At 48.0% G+C, this 17,869-nt stretch overlaps 1 protein-coding gene across 1 annotated transcript in view; it reads left to right on the plus strand.

Annotated features, from left to right (window-relative positions):
- The window catches only part of adgrl4 (adhesion G protein-coupled receptor L4), a 133,631-nt gene extending 116,222 nt beyond the window's left edge, over positions 1–17,409 (plus strand). The window contains exons 14-15 of the mRNA XM_038793722.1: positions 8,645–8,813; positions 17,306–17,409. Of these exons, the coding sequence (XP_038649650.1) occupies positions 8,645–8,813; positions 17,306–17,368 (232 nt within the window). The 3' untranslated portion in view covers positions 17,369–17,409. The remainder of the gene's footprint in view (positions 1–8,644; positions 8,814–17,305) is intronic.
- The last annotated feature ends 460 nt before the right edge of the window (positions 17,410–17,869 follow it).

Here is a 17,869-nt window from a genome sequence, read left to right on the forward strand (position 1 = left end):
CGAGTGCCCCACTGGAACTCGATAGCCAAAGAATGTGTGTTCATAACATGGCCAAATAGACTGATTATCAAACTGAAAATCCTTCCAATATGCCTGATAGAAGGCGGTAAAAATGGGAGAGTTTGTTGGTCAGCTCGAATTGTGTGGTGGTGGCAAGTGTCCTCATTGTTTCGAGGGACGGCCAGAGAGAGATGCAGTGCAAAGCATGGATCTGGAGTCCCCATGGACAGAATCACAGGATTGTTCCGATGCAGAAGGAGGCCATTCGGCCCTTCGTGTCGGCATCGGCTCTCCAAAAGAGCATCGTGTCTCAGAACATTTCCTAGCCTTTTTCCCATACCTCCTGCAGGATGGTAATGGTACGATGGGCAGGGATACACAAGGAATAAATGCAATGCTTAAGCTCTAATTGACAGGGTGATTCAATAGCACCATAGATAATGTGATCCAAGGGTTAGTGGTTAAGGTGACTCAAGGTATAATTGGGTCGGGTGGTTCAAACTGTAATGGGTAAGGTGACACAGCAGCAGGGTGGACAGGCCAGTTCAAAGCCTGTCTTCAGCGCACATGGCAGTGATCCAGTCGACAGGGCATCACTGTAACAGGGCGGCTCCATGGTGCAGTAAATAGGGTTGCTCCTTGGCACAACTGGCATGGTGGCTCAAGATGTAATGAACAGTGCAACGTCATGCTGCAGTGAGTAAGGTGGGTCCTTTGTACAATAGGTGGCTCTGTAATACAATGAACAGGGCGGCCATGTGGTTCAAGAGACAGGATAGCACAATGGGTAAGGCATTATTCGAAGCCTGGCAACTTGTGCTCGATTTCTTGCTGACTAGCTTATTTAGTTTTGCTCTTTCCAACAAGGGAAGAATTCGCTTTGTTTCTTCCCAATCAAAATCTTCCATCACTTAAAAAAGTTCTTTCAGGTCACTTGTCAACATAGAACATAGAACATAGAACAATACAGCGCAGTACAGGCCCTTTGGCCCTCGATGTTGCACCAACATGGAAAAAACTAAAGGCCATCTAACCTACACTATGCCCTTATCATCCATAAGCTTATCCAATAAACTTTTAAATGCCCTCAATGTTGGCGAGTTCACTACTGTTGCAGGTAGGGCATTCCACGGCCTCACCGCTCTTTGCGTAAAAAACCCACCTCTGACCTCTGTCCTATATTTATTACCCCTCAATTTAAGGCTATGTCCCCTCGTGCTAGCCACCTCCATCCGCGGGAGAAGGCTCTCGCTGTCCACCCTATCTAACCCTCTGATCATTTTGTATGCCTCTATTAAGTCACCTCTTAACCTTCTTCTCTCTAACGAAAACAACCTCAAGTCCATCAGCCTTTCCTCATAAGATTTTCCCTCTATACCAGGCAACATCCTGGTAAATCTCCTCTGCACCCGTTCCAAAGCTTCCACGTCCTTCCTTTAATGAGGCGACCAGAACTGTACGCAATACTCCAAATGCGGCCGTACTAGAGTTTTGTACAACTGCAACATGACCTCATGGCTCCGGAACTCATTCCCTCTACCAATAAAGGCCAACACACCATAGGCCTTCTTCACAACCCTATCAACCTGGGTGGCAACTTTCAGGGATCTATGTACATGGACACCGAGATCCCTCTGCTCATCCACACTACCAAGAATTTTACCATTAGCCAAATATTCCGCATTCCTGTTATTCTTTCCAAACCTTTCGCGTTTCTTATTAGTGGATGGATCGTGAGTAACACTGGCCAGGCTAGCATTTATTGACTATTTAATTGTCCTTAACTGAGCGATTTGCTCGGCCAATTCAGAGAGCAGTTAAGAGTCAACCACATTGCTGATGACAGCAAACATTTCATTCAAGAGCACAATCCCGTAAAACAAGCATTCAATTTCATAGTCCATAAATTCAAAGACTTTATAAACACTTGTACCCGTCAACCAACCTGTGAAATGGAAGGCGCCCTGGTGAGTGGTAGTCATGTAGCAGCAATATAGTAATGGAAGCCTTCAGGTTTACATCAACAGACAGAGTGAAATAGCGATCAATGATTTTTTTTTTGACTCCAGAGATTTTTTTCAAAGATTTAAAGGTGAGGGCTTTTAAATACCTTGACAACTCCCTTTGCCAGGTGCTTTGACGGTCACCTTGACATTTTTGACAGTTGATTCTGACAGGTCTGTTGACAGTTCCAATGGGTTTGACAGTTAATGAGTTAATGCAAACTACTTTTAACAATTGCAAAAGGCACCTACCTTCTCCAAAGAGCTCTGGACTTCCACCAAAGCTGTTCCAGGACCAAATCCACATGAGTCTCTCACCTCTGAAAAGGGCTATCAAACCAAATCCACTAAGTGCAGACTTGCTGTTCAGGTCTAGTCTGCACACTCCTGGGATACAAAATTCTGACTTCACTGGAGTGGTTCATGATTTAAGTAGCCAACTGGCTCTGTCATATTCTTTTGACTGGAGGAACATTTCTAGTGGAGTTTCCAGGGGTCGGTATTGGGAGCCTTGCTTTTCTTGACATATATTAATACATTTCAAAGTCTGCAGATGATACAAAACTTGGAAGCATTGTACGCTGTGAGGAGGGCAGCGTAGAACTTCAAAAGGACAAAGTCAAGTTTGTGACAGATGAAGTTCAATGCAGAGAAGTGTGAGGTGATGCAATTTGGTCGGAAGAACATGGATAGACAGTATAAAATAAGGGGCAAAACTCTTTAAGGGGTGCAGGAGAAGAGGGACCTGGGTGTATGCGTGCACAGATCATTGAAAGTGGTAGGACAGGTGGAGAGAGCAGTTAATAAAATCTGGAGTATCCTGGGCTTAGACTACAAGAGCAAGGATGTCATGCTGAACTTAGAGTAGAAACTAGTTAGACCTCAGCTGGAGTATTGTGTACAGTTCTGGGTGTCACACTAAAGGAAGGATGTGAACGCGTAGGAGAGAGCGCAGAAGAGGTTTGCAAAAATAGGTCCAGGGATGAGAAACTTCAGTTATGAAGATAGATTGGAGAGGTTGGGACTGTTCTCCTTGGAGAGAAGAAGGCTGAGAGGAGATTTATAGCGATGTTCAAAGTCTCTGGAAAGAGTAGACGGGGTGAAACTGTTCCCTCTTGTGAAAGAATTGAATGAGAGGGCACAGATTTGAAGTGATTTGCGAAAGAAGCAAAAGTGATTCTAGCGAAAACGTTTTCACACAGCGAGTGGTTGGGGTCTCAAAGGCACTTCCCTGAAATGTGGGAGAGGCAGGTTCAATCGAGGCATTCAAGAGGAAACTAGATGATTATTTGAATTGAAACAATGTGCAGGGCTACGGGGAAAAGGCAGAGGAATGGCACGAAGCCATAGCGCTCATTTGGAGGGCTGGTGCAGACACAGTAGGCCGAATGAGCAGCACGGTAGCACAGTGGTTAGCACAGTTGATTCACAGCTCCAGGGTCCCAGGTTCGATTCTCGGCTTGGGTCACTGTCTTTGCGGAGTCTGCACATTCTCCCCGTGCCTGCGTGGGTTTCCTCCGGGTGCTCCGGTTTCCTCCCACAATCCAAAGATGTGCAGGTTAGGTGGATTGGCCATGATAAATTGCCCATAGTGTCCAAAAAATGTTAGGTGGGGTTACTGGGTTACAGCAATAGGGTGGAGATGTGGGCTTATGTACGGTGCTCTTTCCAAGAGCCGGTGCAGACTCGATGGGCTAAATGGCCTCCTTCTGCACTGTAAATTCTAAGAATTCTATGATTCTGCACCGCAACAATTCTGTGATTCCGTGATCCTGTGATGAAGGAGCGTGCATGCAACGCACATCCCCATTCCTGCCCCCGCAACCTGCCGCGTTCAGGGGCAGGACGTAATTTCAAGGCATGTACTTCAACCACTTCCACCATGACATGGCGGCTCTCCATCATGCTGAACATTTTGAGCCCAACTAAGGACAGCAGAATTTCCCAGATGGACTTTTACATCAATCCAACAGCTACCATTGCCGACATTCATTCCAGATGTGGTTATTTTTAAAAGCTGCTGTGGGGGAATTTAAATTCATACCTTTGGATGTTGAGTCCAGTAAGATAATTAGTGCGTTACTGTTTCCTCCTCCTTTTCTTCCTCTGCGAAGAAAAGGCCCCCAGTCTGTTCATGCACTCCAGATAGAAATAACCTTGTAGTCCTGATATCAAAACTTTCTCCGCCAAATTTATGTTGTGATGAATCATACGTTTCTGCCATCGAACGCATGCATTTTTAAAAATTCCTTTTGCAAAAATAATGACAGTTCCTCAGATGTCCTAGAATAGAAAGAGGTTATGTCAAAAAATGCAATAGCAGCAACAGCTGCGGGAGAGGAGCCTCTGTTCTCAATTACTCCTTCACGCTAAATAAGATGCACCCAGCAGTCAGCTGGCCACCAGAAGTAACAAGTAAGGACAGAGCTCCACAAACCTGCGAACGGTGAAAGCTTATTAATCGCCTGTGATGAATAGCTCCTGTTTCAAAAGTGACAACAATATAATTCAGCTCAAACCACCTCCTCATAATGCTGGAGAAGGGAATAAACTCGGGTCCAACTACTTCTCCTGTTTGAAGACTTTTTCTCAATTTGTTTGAAGCTCCTGTGGTGTAACAGTTATTACCCCCCTCCCCTCCCCCCGTTGACACTCGCTGAGGCTCACTTTCACAAGCACTCTGTTCCTTTATGCAAGTCCGCATTCCGCAAGAATAAGTTCTCACAGTGGTCAGAAGGACGAGACTCTCAGTAAAGCAGCAGATGGCCTGACCCAAGTTGCAGGTGATAGGATGGGTGGTGAGGGAGGCGGATCAGAAACTGATCAGTTCCCTCCCTGGTGCTCCGCCACCTCAGCTCATCGAATCAACCGTCACATGGCCAATTAGTGGCCGTCTGACAGGAAGGTAGCCAATTAGAGGTGAGGCTCCAGGACGTATGGGTCAGAGGGGTTATGCTGTAGGAAGCCAGTCACGGCTACAAATCTAAACAACCTCTTCTCTCTGAATGGGTCTTTATTTTTTATTGAAGGCTCACTAATAATAATAATAATCGCTTATTGTCACAAGTAGGCTTCAATGAAGTGACTGTGAAAAGCCCCTCGTCGCCACATTCCGGCGCCTGTTCGGGGAGGCCGGTACGGGAATTGAACCTGCGCTGCTAACATTGTTCTGCATTACAAGCCAGCTGTTTAGCCCACTGTGCTGAACCAGTCTCAAAATACTGCGGCTGCAAAGACTGTGGCTGCAAGAGCAGGTCAGAGGCTGGGAATTCCATGGAAAGTAACTCCGACTTCCCAACAGCCTGTCCACCACCTGCAAGGCACAAGTCAGGAGTGTGATGGAATATTCTCCACTTGCCTGGATGAGTGCAGTTCCAACAACACGCAAGAAGCTCGACACCATCCAGGACAAAATGGCACCCGTTCCACAAACACTCACTCCCTCCAGCACTGATACATTGCAGCAACGTGTACCATCTGGAAGATGCATTGTGGAACTCACCAAGGCATTTTTGACAGCACATTGCAAACCTGCAACCTCTACCACCGAGAGGAGCAAGGGGAAAAGATGCACAGGAACACCACCACCTTGGAGAAGCAGGTTCCGCTCTCCAAGTCGTACACCATCCTGACTTGGAAATGTATCACTGCTCCTTCACTGTCACTGGGTCATAATCCTGGAACTCCCTCCCTAACAGCACAATGGGTCTACCTACACCACATGGACCACAGCGGTTCAAGCAGGCAGCTCACCGCCATGTTCTGAAGGGAACTTACGAAGGGTGGTAAATGCTGGCCAAACCAATCATGCCCATGTCCCGTGAATGAATAAATAAACAAAAGAACTCAAGGGTTTTGCAGAAAATAGACTACAAGCTAGGGCGGCATGGTCGCACAGTGACAAGCAGAACTGCCTCAAGGGGCCAGGGACTGGGGTTCGATTCCAGTCTTGGGTGACTCTGTTCAGAGTTTGCACTTTATTCCCGTGTCCCCACTCCTGGGTTTCCTCCGGGTGATCCGGTTTCCTCCCACAGTCCAAAGAAGTGCACGCTAGGTGGATTGGCCGTGATCAATGCGCAGGGTTACGGTGATAGGGTGGGGGCCGAGGTAGAGGGCTCTTTCGGAGGGTCAGTGCAAGATCCGATGGGCTGAATTGCCTCCTTCTGCACTGCAGGGATTCTACAGACACTGTTGCTACATACGGCCGTGCTCCTGATGACTGGCATCTTCTTCTGCCCATGGGCTGGATTGTCTTAGCTGCAATTAAACATTCCCAAACGTTTCCCTAGCCAACACCCGGAAAATGTAGCGCGCAATGGGAAACCGCAAACGGTTGAGTCATTAACAGGCCGGCTGCCATTTTCCAGACCTGCCCGCCCTCCATAATATAGGAGACTGGCGAGCTAATGTTGTGTTACAGACCCGACACGATCATGTCCTATTCCACATACGAGCAGGGGGTGACTGTAAAATCCAGCTCGGTGGTGTCATAATATACACCAGTACATCATGGTGCAGACACACACTGATGGACATACACTAGGACCAATCAACATGCACAAACACCGCAGCCAATCACCAGTTAGAACACACGCACTATAAAGGCAGAGGGCATCACTTTTCCCGCTCATTCTGGGTGCTGCCTCTCAGAAGCACAAGAGCTCATCAAGTACAGTACAGACTCACGCCACGTGCTGAGAGATTCAAGTGGTTCGGACAGGCAGAGGTCTCTAGTTAAACTAGCATAATGTAAACCCGCAGTTCTCGTATGGCTATTATTTTATATAAGTAGTTAATAAAATAGAGTTGAACCTTCTTCAGTGTTGGTGGCATATGTTAGCTTTGCAAGTCTACACTGCCCAGCACTTCAGGTGGATCAGTAGCCCCGTGGATTACGTGGTTTGAGCTGATCACTGGCTTTACTGGAGGTTGATTAAAAACATTTCAGTCCTTCCCCCTCCCACATTAGCATCTTGGGTGAATAGGGCAGGCGATCGTTCGGCTGGGTTTAACTGAGTAAAGTTCGTACTAGTTGCCTGAGTGGGCACTAACCCTGGGGAGAAGGTGGAAGTGGATTCAATGCTAGCTTTGGAAAAAGAATCACAGAATCACAGAAGGAGGCCTTTCGGCCCATCGTGTCAGCACTGGTTCTCCAGACGAGCATCAAGACTTAGTGCCATCCCCCCTGCCTTTTCCCCATATCCCTGCAAATTGTTTCTATTCAAATAATCATCTGATGCCCTCTTGATGCCTCAATTGAACCGGCCTCCACCACACTTCCAGGCTGTGCATTCCAGACCCCAACCATTCATTGTGTGAAAAAGATTTTTCTCACATCACATTTGCTTCTTTTGCAAAATCACTTTAAATCTTGTGCTTGAACCTTTTATGGGCGGGCATAATTGTAGAAGGGACTTTAGTTGGCGGATTAGTTGCCTTAATACTCTGTATTCATTTTAACCAGCTGCTTGACTATATTTCATGGACATGGGCACTTGGATGTTTAGTCTTATTTTTAGTCAAGAAGTTCTGTATGAAACAGACAGAAAGTCACACAATGTAAACAAGCATGCAGCTGCACATCGTTTTGCTGACAGCAGACAATTGTTATTTTTCTTAGGCGAAGAACTCAAGGCCTGTTATTAAACTCTAACTCCGACCTGCTTGCTTTTCTGTCTTTTTGCAAATCCAAAGAATGCCTTTTGTCCTAGATATTGAAATGAAAATCGCTTATTGTCACGAGTAAGCTTCAATGAAGTTACTGTGAAAAGCCCCTAGTCGCCACATTCCGGAGCCTGTTCGGGGAGGCTGGTACGGGAATTGAACCGTGCTGCTGGCCTGCCTTGGTCTGCTTTAAAAGCCAATGATTTCGCCCAGTGTGCTAAACCAGCCCGTAAACTGTATCATATAAATTGCTTGCTGTACTTCTGTAAAGCGAGGGCATTTGGAATGACTGTGGTCTCTCTAATCTGCCAAAGAACTTTGTGTTAAATAAAGGACCTTTGACGAAAACTCGAAGTGCTGACAATAATTTCTCCCTTTCTACTCTGTCCAGCCCCCATATGATTTTGAACATCTTTATCAAATCTCTGCTCGGCCTCCTTCTCTTATAGAATCCCTACGGTGCAGAAGGTGGCCTTTCGGCCCATCAACTCTGTACCGGACGAGCATCAAGACCGAAGGAGCACCCCACCTAGTTCCACTCCCATCCCCATAACCTAACCTGCGCATCCCTGGACACTAATCGGCAATTTTAGCATGGCCATCCCGTGTCTGCGTGGGTTTCCTCCGGGTGCTCCGGTTTCCTCCCACAGTCCAAAGATGTGCAGGTTAGATGGAATGGCCATGATAAATTACCCCTTAGTGTCCAAAAAGTTTAGGTGGGGTTACTGGGTTACGGGGATAGGGTGGAGGTGTGGACTTAGGTCGGGTGCTCTTTCCAAGGGCCGGTACAGACTTAATGGGCCAAATGGCCTCCTTCTGCACTGTAAATTCTATGGGAGGGGGTGCAGACACACAATTGGAAAATCATGCCCTGTGAGTTTAATTTTTGCCCGTGGTTGAATCGTTAGGCTGATGCTAGCCTTAGTTGTCCAGCTTTAACCCTGATGGCATTGATGAAATTTCATTTATTTTACTAGGTCATGTGCTCGTGGTGCGTTGGCATTACTATTCCTCCTCGGAGCTACCTGGACCTTCGGCGTTTTGCACATTATTATGGGATCCATGGTAACGGCGTATCTTTTCACCATCTCCAACACATTCCAAGGAATGTTCATCTTTATATTCCTCTGCGTCTTGTCAAAGAAAGTAAGTGACACAGAAATGGCACAGATAATGGCACGGAAAGTCATGGATCCAAATTTGCTGATGACACAAAGTTGGGTGGCATTGTGGGCTGCGTAGATGACCGCAAAAAATTACAAAGGAATATTGATAGACGGGATGATTGGGCAAAACGTTGTCAGGTGGATCTCAACGTGAGCAAGTGTGAGGTGATTGTTTTTCGACCAATAAAGGATCGATCAGGGAATATTAGAACATAGAACATACAGTGCAGAAGGAGGTCATTCGGCCCATCGAGTCTGCACCGACCCACTTAAGCCCTCACTTCCACCCTTTCCCCGTAACCCAATAACCCCTCCTAACCTTTTCGGTCACTAAGGACAATTTATCATGGCCAATCCACCTAACCTGCACATCTTTGGACGACTATTCTCGATGGTATGAAGTAAAATTCAGTTGATGCCCAAAGATACATGGCCGTTCAGGAACATAGATCTTCAAAATGCTGCGAACAAGTGAAGTAAGTAATCAAGAAGGCTCATGGAATGCTGGAAGGCAGGAGTATAAGGGGCTGATTTAGCACACTGGGCTAAATCGCTGGCTTTTAAAGCAGACCCAGCAGCACTGTTCAATTCCTGTACCAGCCTCCCCGAACAGGCGCCGGATTATGGCGACTAGGGGCTTTTCACAGTAACTTCATTGAAGTCTACTCGTGACAATAAGCGATTTTCATTTCAAGGACACAGAGGTTATGCTGCAGCTTTACAAAATGTTCGTTAGACCCCACTTGGAGTTCTGTGATCAGCACCACCTTAGTTTGAGTGTGTCTGATCTTTGCAAGAAAATTTGTGGCTTATGTACAATGTGGTTTTTACAAGCGCCCCCCGCCTCCCACCCCCCCTCCCCTGTTGGAGGCACATTCCGCCTATTATGCTTCCACCCCCCCCCCCCCCATTCTCTTGTACGTCCACCATGTGCTTTAACCATATACCATGTATATTAAACTGTTAAAGTTGAAAAATGCCAATAAAAATATTTTTTTTTAAAAAGGAAAGATATTTTGGCCTTGGAGGGAGTGCAACATAGGTTAACAAAAATGATACCAGGGCTTCAGGGGTTTAAGTTATGAGGAGAGATTATACAAATTAAGCCTGTTTTCTCTAGAATTTAGAAGGTTAAGGGGTGACCTGGCCACAGTCTTCAAGATATTAACAGGAAAAGACAGGGGGCGGGATTCTTCAATAATGGGGCTATGTCCACACGCCGGCGTGAGAAGCGGCGCCAACCACTCCGACGTCAACGGTCCCCGATAATGGGGAACGCTCCCCTTCGTGATTGAATGGCGGAGCAGACTTGATGGGCCGAGTGGCCTAATTCTGCTCCTGCGTCTTATGGTCTCTATGTATGATTCTACGATACAGTGTGGGCTTTGGCAAACACAGAAGTATTGACGAGTGATGTTCTGCTGCTTACCTGTCCGTGTGGAGTGTCCCACTCCCAAACTAAGCAAGAAGCAAAGTACACACCATCCTCTGACCTTGCAGTGGTAATGCCTGCCTCAGGCACCTCAATGCCCTTGTGCAAAAAATGTAACGACTTTAACTAACTGCAAAATAAATATGTGAAGGAAGGCACTGTTGCTAATACAGCAGACAGACGCGATCCAGAATAACGATTGCTAACACGATTGCAATGTATTTGCCTTCGAGCGCGTCAGCTAGTATCCCCTTCATCACGGACCCTTACTGTGTGGTTTATTCCCTCTTAGGTTTCTGTATTCGAGCGCAGCACATATTTACTCCATTGTCTGTCTGAAACATCTGTTTTATTTCTCCCCATAGGTTAATTGCTGAAGGTTGACCTTGTGGTAATAGTTTGTGGCAAGATCATTTAGGTAGAAAAGGTCACCGCCGAACTAAATAGTAAACAGATTTGAAATCACTTTTCCCGGAGCATTCCTGTCCTCATTACTTCTCTTATTTAGCAAGCTTTCCCTGATAGATCTTGGCACGCATTCATACATTTTGCTGTTTAAAGTTTATTGATTTGGAAAGGTATGTGTCAACATTAGCTGAGCTTGACAACAGTTCTTTGAATGAAGCAATGAGGAGATAATCAATTAGAGTGTGCAGAAGGTTTCACCGTCTATACTGGGACAAGGTCAGGGAGTATGAATGCACTGATGCGCTAACTCTCTAATCGATGTTTTTGGACATTTCCGCTTTCATCAATATTATCAATTTTCTTCCAGGTTTTTCTGTCTCATTTTCCTCATGTCAACAGAGTCACTTTGCACTTCACTTTGATGTTCAGCTGTTGCATTTTAAATATCAAAGACACTTCATTATCCCATCTGTAAATGTCTGTCATAGGCTCCTGTATCTCTCCCGGCAACTCGCAAAAGGCCACTCAGCCCCTCTGATCCAGTACAGCATTTAAGTTCCACAAGAGCCTCCACCCAACCCGACCCTCATTTCACCCTATCAGCGGTTCTCTCATGTACTTAATCGCTGCAGAATCACTACAGTGCAGAAGGAGGCCATTCAGCCCATCGAGTCTGCATCGAGTCTGAGCTAGGTTCCCAGACAACGCTGCTATTCCCTAACCTATTCCTCGTTGTGCCAAGTTCCACATTCTAATCCTTCTCTCAGTAAAGACGTTTCTCCTGAATTCCCCATTGGATCTATCTAATAGAGTCTTAGAGTCATAGAGGTTTACAGCGTGCAAACAGGTCCTTCAGCCCAACTTGTCCATGCCGCCCAGTTTTTACCACTATGCTAATCCCAATTGCCCGCATTTGGCCCATATCGCTCTATACCCATCTTACCAGATAACTGTCTAAATGCTGTTTAAAAGACAAAATTGTACCCGCCTCTACTACTGCCTTTGGCAGCTCGTTCCAGACACTCACCACCTAGGTGTGAAAGAATTGCCCCTCTGGACCCTTTCGTATCTCTCTCCTCTCACCTTAAACCTATGACCTCTAGTTTTAGACTCCCCTTTTGTTGAGAAAAGATGTTGCCTTATCTATGCCCCTCAATATTTTATAGACCTCTATAAGATCACCCCTAAGCCTCCTACGCTCCGGGGGGAAAGTCCCAGCCTCTCCAGCCTCTCCTTATAACTTAAACCATCAAGTCCTGGTAGCATCGTCGTAAATCTTTTCTGCACTCTTTCTAGGTTATATTTTTAGCCACCATATTTGCTCTCCTCGTTGGTGAAAGTAGTTTTGTCCTCTGCAGTCTTCTGCTGGTTTCCAGCCTTTTTATTTTTAAGTCACCTCAGTCTTCTCTTTTCTCTGGAAAAGAGCTTCAGCCTTATCTTGCCAATAGCAATAATCTCTCAGTTGTAGTGTCATCCGTGTAAATCCTTTGCTCCAGTGTCTCTATCCTCTTTGTATAATATGGAGACAAGATCTGTACTGGATATTCCAAGTGTGGTCTAACCTAAGCACTGAACAAGTTTAATATAGCTTCCCTGCATTTCAGTTTTACCCATCTGGGAATGGACCACAGGGCTAAGCTTGCATCATAGGAGACCACAGAATCATAGAATTCCTATAGCGCAGAAGGAGGCCATTCCGCCCATCGAGTCTGCACTGACCCTCTGAAAGAGCGCCCTACCCAGGCCCAACTCCCATGCCCTATCCCAGTAACCCCATGACCCCACATCATTGGACACTAAGGGTCAATTTAGCAGGGCAAACCCACCTAAGCTGCACACCTTTGGACTGTGGGAGGAAACTGGAGGAAACCCACGCAGACACGGCGAGAACGTGCAGACTCCATACAGACAGCCAAGGCCGTAATTGAACCCGGGTCCCTGGCGCTGTGAGCAGCAGTGCTAACCACTGTGCCATCACGCTGCCCATAAACTTGTCAACTTGCTATTTGTATTGATTCCTGTTGTACATTTAGATTATCCTCAGTCTTCTCGAGGGGTAAATTGAGCAATCCATGACCTCAATAAAAGGGTTGAATTAGGCCTATAGCATTGCAAGTATCAATTCCCATTCTCTAGCTTACTGTCCCTTTGAGAGGTTCCGGATGAATGAAATGACCCTCTTACCTCTATCGCAATATTAATTTGCGATAAAGCAGTCCATTCTTTAGAATTAATTCATGGGATGTGGCCCTTGCTGGCAAGGGCAGCAGTTTTTGCTTGCCTCCGATTTCCTTCGAGATGACACACCTTCTTGAACTGCTTCACTAGCAAACGTTTTATCTCAATTTTCCTGATCTGAATCTGAGCTATTATATCCTACCCCTGGGATCCCATCCCCCTGCCACACTAGTTTAAATTCTCTGTTATTGGAGATGGTCAATGCTTGGCATTCGTGTGGCATTAATGTTACTTCCCATTTACTCTTCTTTTTTGAATTTAGAGTACCCAATTAATTTTTTCCATTTAAGGGGCAATTTAGCGTGGCCTACCCGGCACATCTTGGGGTTGTGGGGCCGAAACCCACGCAAACACGGGAGAATGTGCAAACTCCACAGAGACAGTGATCCAGGGCCGGGATTGCACCTGGGACCTTGGCGCCGTGATGCAGCAGTGCTCGCCACAGCGCCACTGTGCAGCCCCCTACTTACCATTTACCATCCCAAGCCTGAAGGTCCAAGCTCTTGTTGTATATCATGCGCGGAAAGGTAGCACAGTGATTAGCACAGTTGCTTCACAGCGGCAGGGTCCCAGGTTCGATTCCCGGCTTGGGTCACTGCCTGTGCGGAGTCTGCACATTCTCCTCGTGTCTGCGTGGGTTTCCTCCAGGTGCTCCGGTTTCCTTCCACAAGTCCCGAAAGACATGCTGTTAGGTGAATTGGACATTCAGAATTCTCCCTCAGTGTACCTGAACAGGGCCCAGAATGTGGCGACTGGGGGATTTTCAACAGTAACTTCATTGCAGTATTAATGTAAGCCTACTTGGAACACTAATAAAGATTATTGTATGGGCATGGACTGCTTCAGGATCTTAGGAGTTACCAATGGTACTGAACTTTGTGCAATCATCATCAAATCTCCCCCTTCTGACCTTTTGATGAAGGGAAGTTGGTGGAATAATCCCTGGGGATAGTGACCGAGGTGATTGGTATACAACAATCACAACCATCATCCTGTGTTCTAGGTCTGACTCTAACCATCGGAGAGTTTCCCCCATCAATCAAATGGACTCAAATTTGGCAAGGGTTCCTTGATGCCACATTCTGTTAAATACTGCCTTAATGTCAAAGACAATCACTCTCACCTCATCACTTGGGTTCAGCTCCTTAGCCCAGGTTTAGCTCAAGGCTGTAATGAGGTCAAGAGCTGAGTGGCCCTGGCAGAACTCAAACTGAGCATCCATGAGCAGGTTATTGCTGAGTAAGTGCGGCTTGATAGAACTGGCAATGACCTTTTCCATCACTTCGCTGATAATTGTGAATAGAATGATGGGGCGGGAATTGAGCAGATTGTCCAGCTTTTTGTGGATCGGACATAACTGGGCAATTTTTCAGATTGTTGGGAAGATGCCAGTCTTGCACTTATACTGGAACAGTTTGGCTAGGGGACACTGTTCGTTCTGCAGCACAAGCCTTCAGTATGATTTTCAGGATGTTTTCAGGGCCTAAAGCCTTTGCAGGTCTGTTTGCCTGGTCTGGAGGGTATTAACTATGAGGAGAGGTTGGATAAACTCGGATTGTTTTCACTGGAGGTTGAGGAGCGACCTGATAGAAGTTTACAAAATTACGGGTGGCATCGACAGAGTGGATAGCCAGAAGCTTTTTCTCAGGGTGGAAAAGTCAATTACAAAGGGACATAGGTTTAAGGTGCAAGGGGCAAAGTTTATAGAATTTACAGTGCAGAAGGAGGCCATTCGGCCCATCGAGTCTGCGCCGGTGTTTACAAAGAGAACCCTACTGAATCCCACGTAGCTACCCTATCCCCGTAACCCAGTAACCCCCATTTCACATTTTTGGGCACTAATGGCAATTTAACATGGCCAATCCACTTAACTCGCGCATCTTTGGACTGTGGGAGGAAACTGGAGCACCCGGAGGAAACCCATGTAGACACGGGGAGGACGTGCAGACTCCGCACAGGCAGTGACCAAGCCGGGAACTGAACCTAGGACCCTGGAGCTGTGAAGCAACTGTGCGAACCACCATGCTACCGTGTTTAGAGATACATGTACGAGGCACATTTTTCACACAGAGGGTGGTGAGTTCACTGCAGGAGAGGCGGTGGAGGCAGATATGACAAAGAGGCATCTTGACAAATACATAAATAGGATGGGAATAGAGAGATACAGACCCCAGAAGTGTAGAAAGTTTTAGTTTAGACAGGCATCATGATCGGCGCAGGCTTGGTGGGGTGAAGGGCCTATTCCTGTGCTGTCATGTTCTTTGTTTGTTTGCAATATCAATCCACATATTTTAAATTAACAGGGGCGGAAGGTGAGGAAACCTTTTTTGTTTCATGCGTTGTTACAATGGCTGTAAGGATGGTGAAAACATACAAAAGAGATTTGGTCTTGGAAAAGGAAAATCATATGGGAAAGAGCAGGAGGAGTAGGACTGACTGGAAGTTGCTGTTTGGGAAACATAGAATTGGTATATTTCTTTCAAACAGAAAGCACACAGACAATGGGCGGGATTCTCCCAACGGGAGACCATGGGCGAGATTCTCCGCAAATACGGAGAATCGTAAAGGCTGCCGTGGGACAGGCCGTGACCCACGGCAGCCTTCACACCCACTTCCGGGGCCGATTCTCCACCCCGGGCGGGGCTAGGAGCGCGGCCTTGACGACGGTCGTCAAGGCCGCACGTCAAGCGTCACGCCGGCTGACGCGGCCGATGACGTCAGACACGCATTCGCAGGTTGGACAATGCCAATCCGCGCATGCGCAGTTGGCGTCTTTTCCCTCAGCCGCCCCGCAAGATGTGGCAGCTTGATCTTGCGGGGCGGCGGAGGTAAAAGAGTACGTCCATTACGGACGCACGGCCCGCGATCGGTGGGCACCGTGCGTCCGTGGTACTGCCGTGCCAATCGGGCCCCCAGATGCCCCAAACGGGCATCTGGTGCCCGTTTCACGACGGCAGCGAGCAGGTGTATTTGCTGCCGTGTTGAAACAGGTGCGAAGGCCCAGCCGCTCGGCCCATCGGGCTCGGAGAATCGCCGCTCGCTGTAAAAAACGACGAGCGGCAATTTGTGGCGTGGGTCGGGCGTGGGGGGGGGGAGAATAGCGGGAGGGCGTGAAAAATGTCGAGAGACCCTCCCGCTATTCTCCCACCCGGCGTGGGGGGCAGAGAATCGCGCCCTAAGTGCCGACGCCGGAGTGAAAACCGGAGTGTTTCACTCCGGCGTCGGACGCCACTCCTCACCCCCTATTCTCCCACCCCCAGGGGGCTAGGAGCGGCGCCACGTCATTGACGCACGCTGAGCCTTGGCGCCCCGTAAAAGCGACGCAGATGCCGTCCTCCCCCCGGGCACCCCGCAAGACATGACGGAGTGATCTTGCGGGGCGGCGGAGGAAAGGAGTGCATCTCTCAGAGAAGCCGCCCCACCGATTGGTGGGCACTGATCGCGGGCCAGACCCCTTTTGAGCGTCCCCCCAGTGCTCGATCCTCCCCCCCCTCCCCCCCCCCCCCACAGGACGCCCCCGCAGCATTCGCGCGCTGTTCACGCCGGCAATGACCAGGTGTGATCGGCGCCAGTGTGAACACGTCGTATTGGGCAGGCCAGCTCGGCCCATCCGGGCTGGAGGATCGGCGCTCACCCGTTACAAACGGCGAGCGGCGATTCTCCGAGTGGCCAGCCGTAAATCTCGGCGCGCCGGTTTGGGGGGTTGGGAGAATCGCGTGCAGGTGCCGGGGCGGCGTGGTGGGACTCGCCTGGCGCCCCCGCGATTCTCCCACCCGGCATGGGGGGGGGGGGGGGAGAATTGCGCCCACAGGTTGGGATTTCCCAGCTGCGCCGTGGCATATTTCACCGCAGCGGATGTGCCGAGTCTTTCAAATCTCTGTTGGTGTCAGCGGGTGTGAGAAACTCAGCTGGAGGGGCTGGAAAATCCCACCCAGCTGGAGGGGTTGGAAAATCCCACCCAGCTGGAGGGTCTGGAAAATCCCACCCAGCTGGAGGGGCTGGAAAATCCCACCCAGCTGGAGGGGTTGGAAAATCCCATCCAGCTGGAGGGGCTGGAAAATCCCATCCAGCTGGAGGGGCTGGAAAATCCCACCCAGCTGGAGGGGTTGGAAAATCCCATCCAGCTGGAGGGTCTGGAAAATCCCACCCAGCTGGAGTGGCTGGAAAATCCCACCCAACTGGAGGGGCTGGAAAATCCCACCCAGCTGGAGGGGCTGGAAAATCCCACCCAGCTGGAGGGGCTGGCAAATCCCACCCAGCTGGAGGGGCTGGCAAATCCCACCCAGTGGGTCAATCCCGTAAGATCCTGTGTATTCCATTTGTCGCACACTTCTGTATCTTTGAAAACGCACATCACGTAACTAATGATTTATCCTGGTGAATTTGTTTCACAGATCCAGAAAGAGTACTACAGATTATTTAAAAATGTGCCCTGCTGCTTTGAGTGCCTGAGATGAGATGGAGTGAAGATGGGAGACGGAGGAGCAAATGGAAGAAGACAAAGAGAAGAACAGACGCATTCCAGAAGAGCCACAAGCGATGTTGATTTGTTAAGATTATAATTTATTTAAAGCTTTAAATTGGGGTTGGATGGGGTAGGTTGGGCTGGGATGGGGGGCGGGGGGGGGGGGGGGGGGGGGGGTTGGTGGATGAAGAAGAACTGCTTGCAGGAATTCCTTGGAATCCTTACAACTCAACAAGGACCAATTGTTCCCGTCTCTAGCCTCTAACTTTCTTTACGTAGCTTAGATTGTTTCTTACTGGAGATGTTGAAACATCTTTGTCCATCAAAATAACCACTCAGAAAGGCAGAATATTACCTTAATTGTTTGCCATAATCATTTACCAGGACAGTTAATCCGGGTTTGGGATTTATTTTTCCCAAGAATACAGTTAATGAAAAAGGGCACTACAAGCGGATCACATAGAAATATGAAGCTCTAAAAACGCAGCTTAGT

This window comes from Scyliorhinus canicula, chromosome 4, assembly GCF_902713615.1.
Source record: "Scyliorhinus canicula chromosome 4, sScyCan1.1, whole genome shotgun sequence".
In the NCBI taxonomy this organism is placed as follows: Eukaryota; Metazoa; Chordata; class Chondrichthyes; order Carcharhiniformes; family Scyliorhinidae; genus Scyliorhinus; species Scyliorhinus canicula.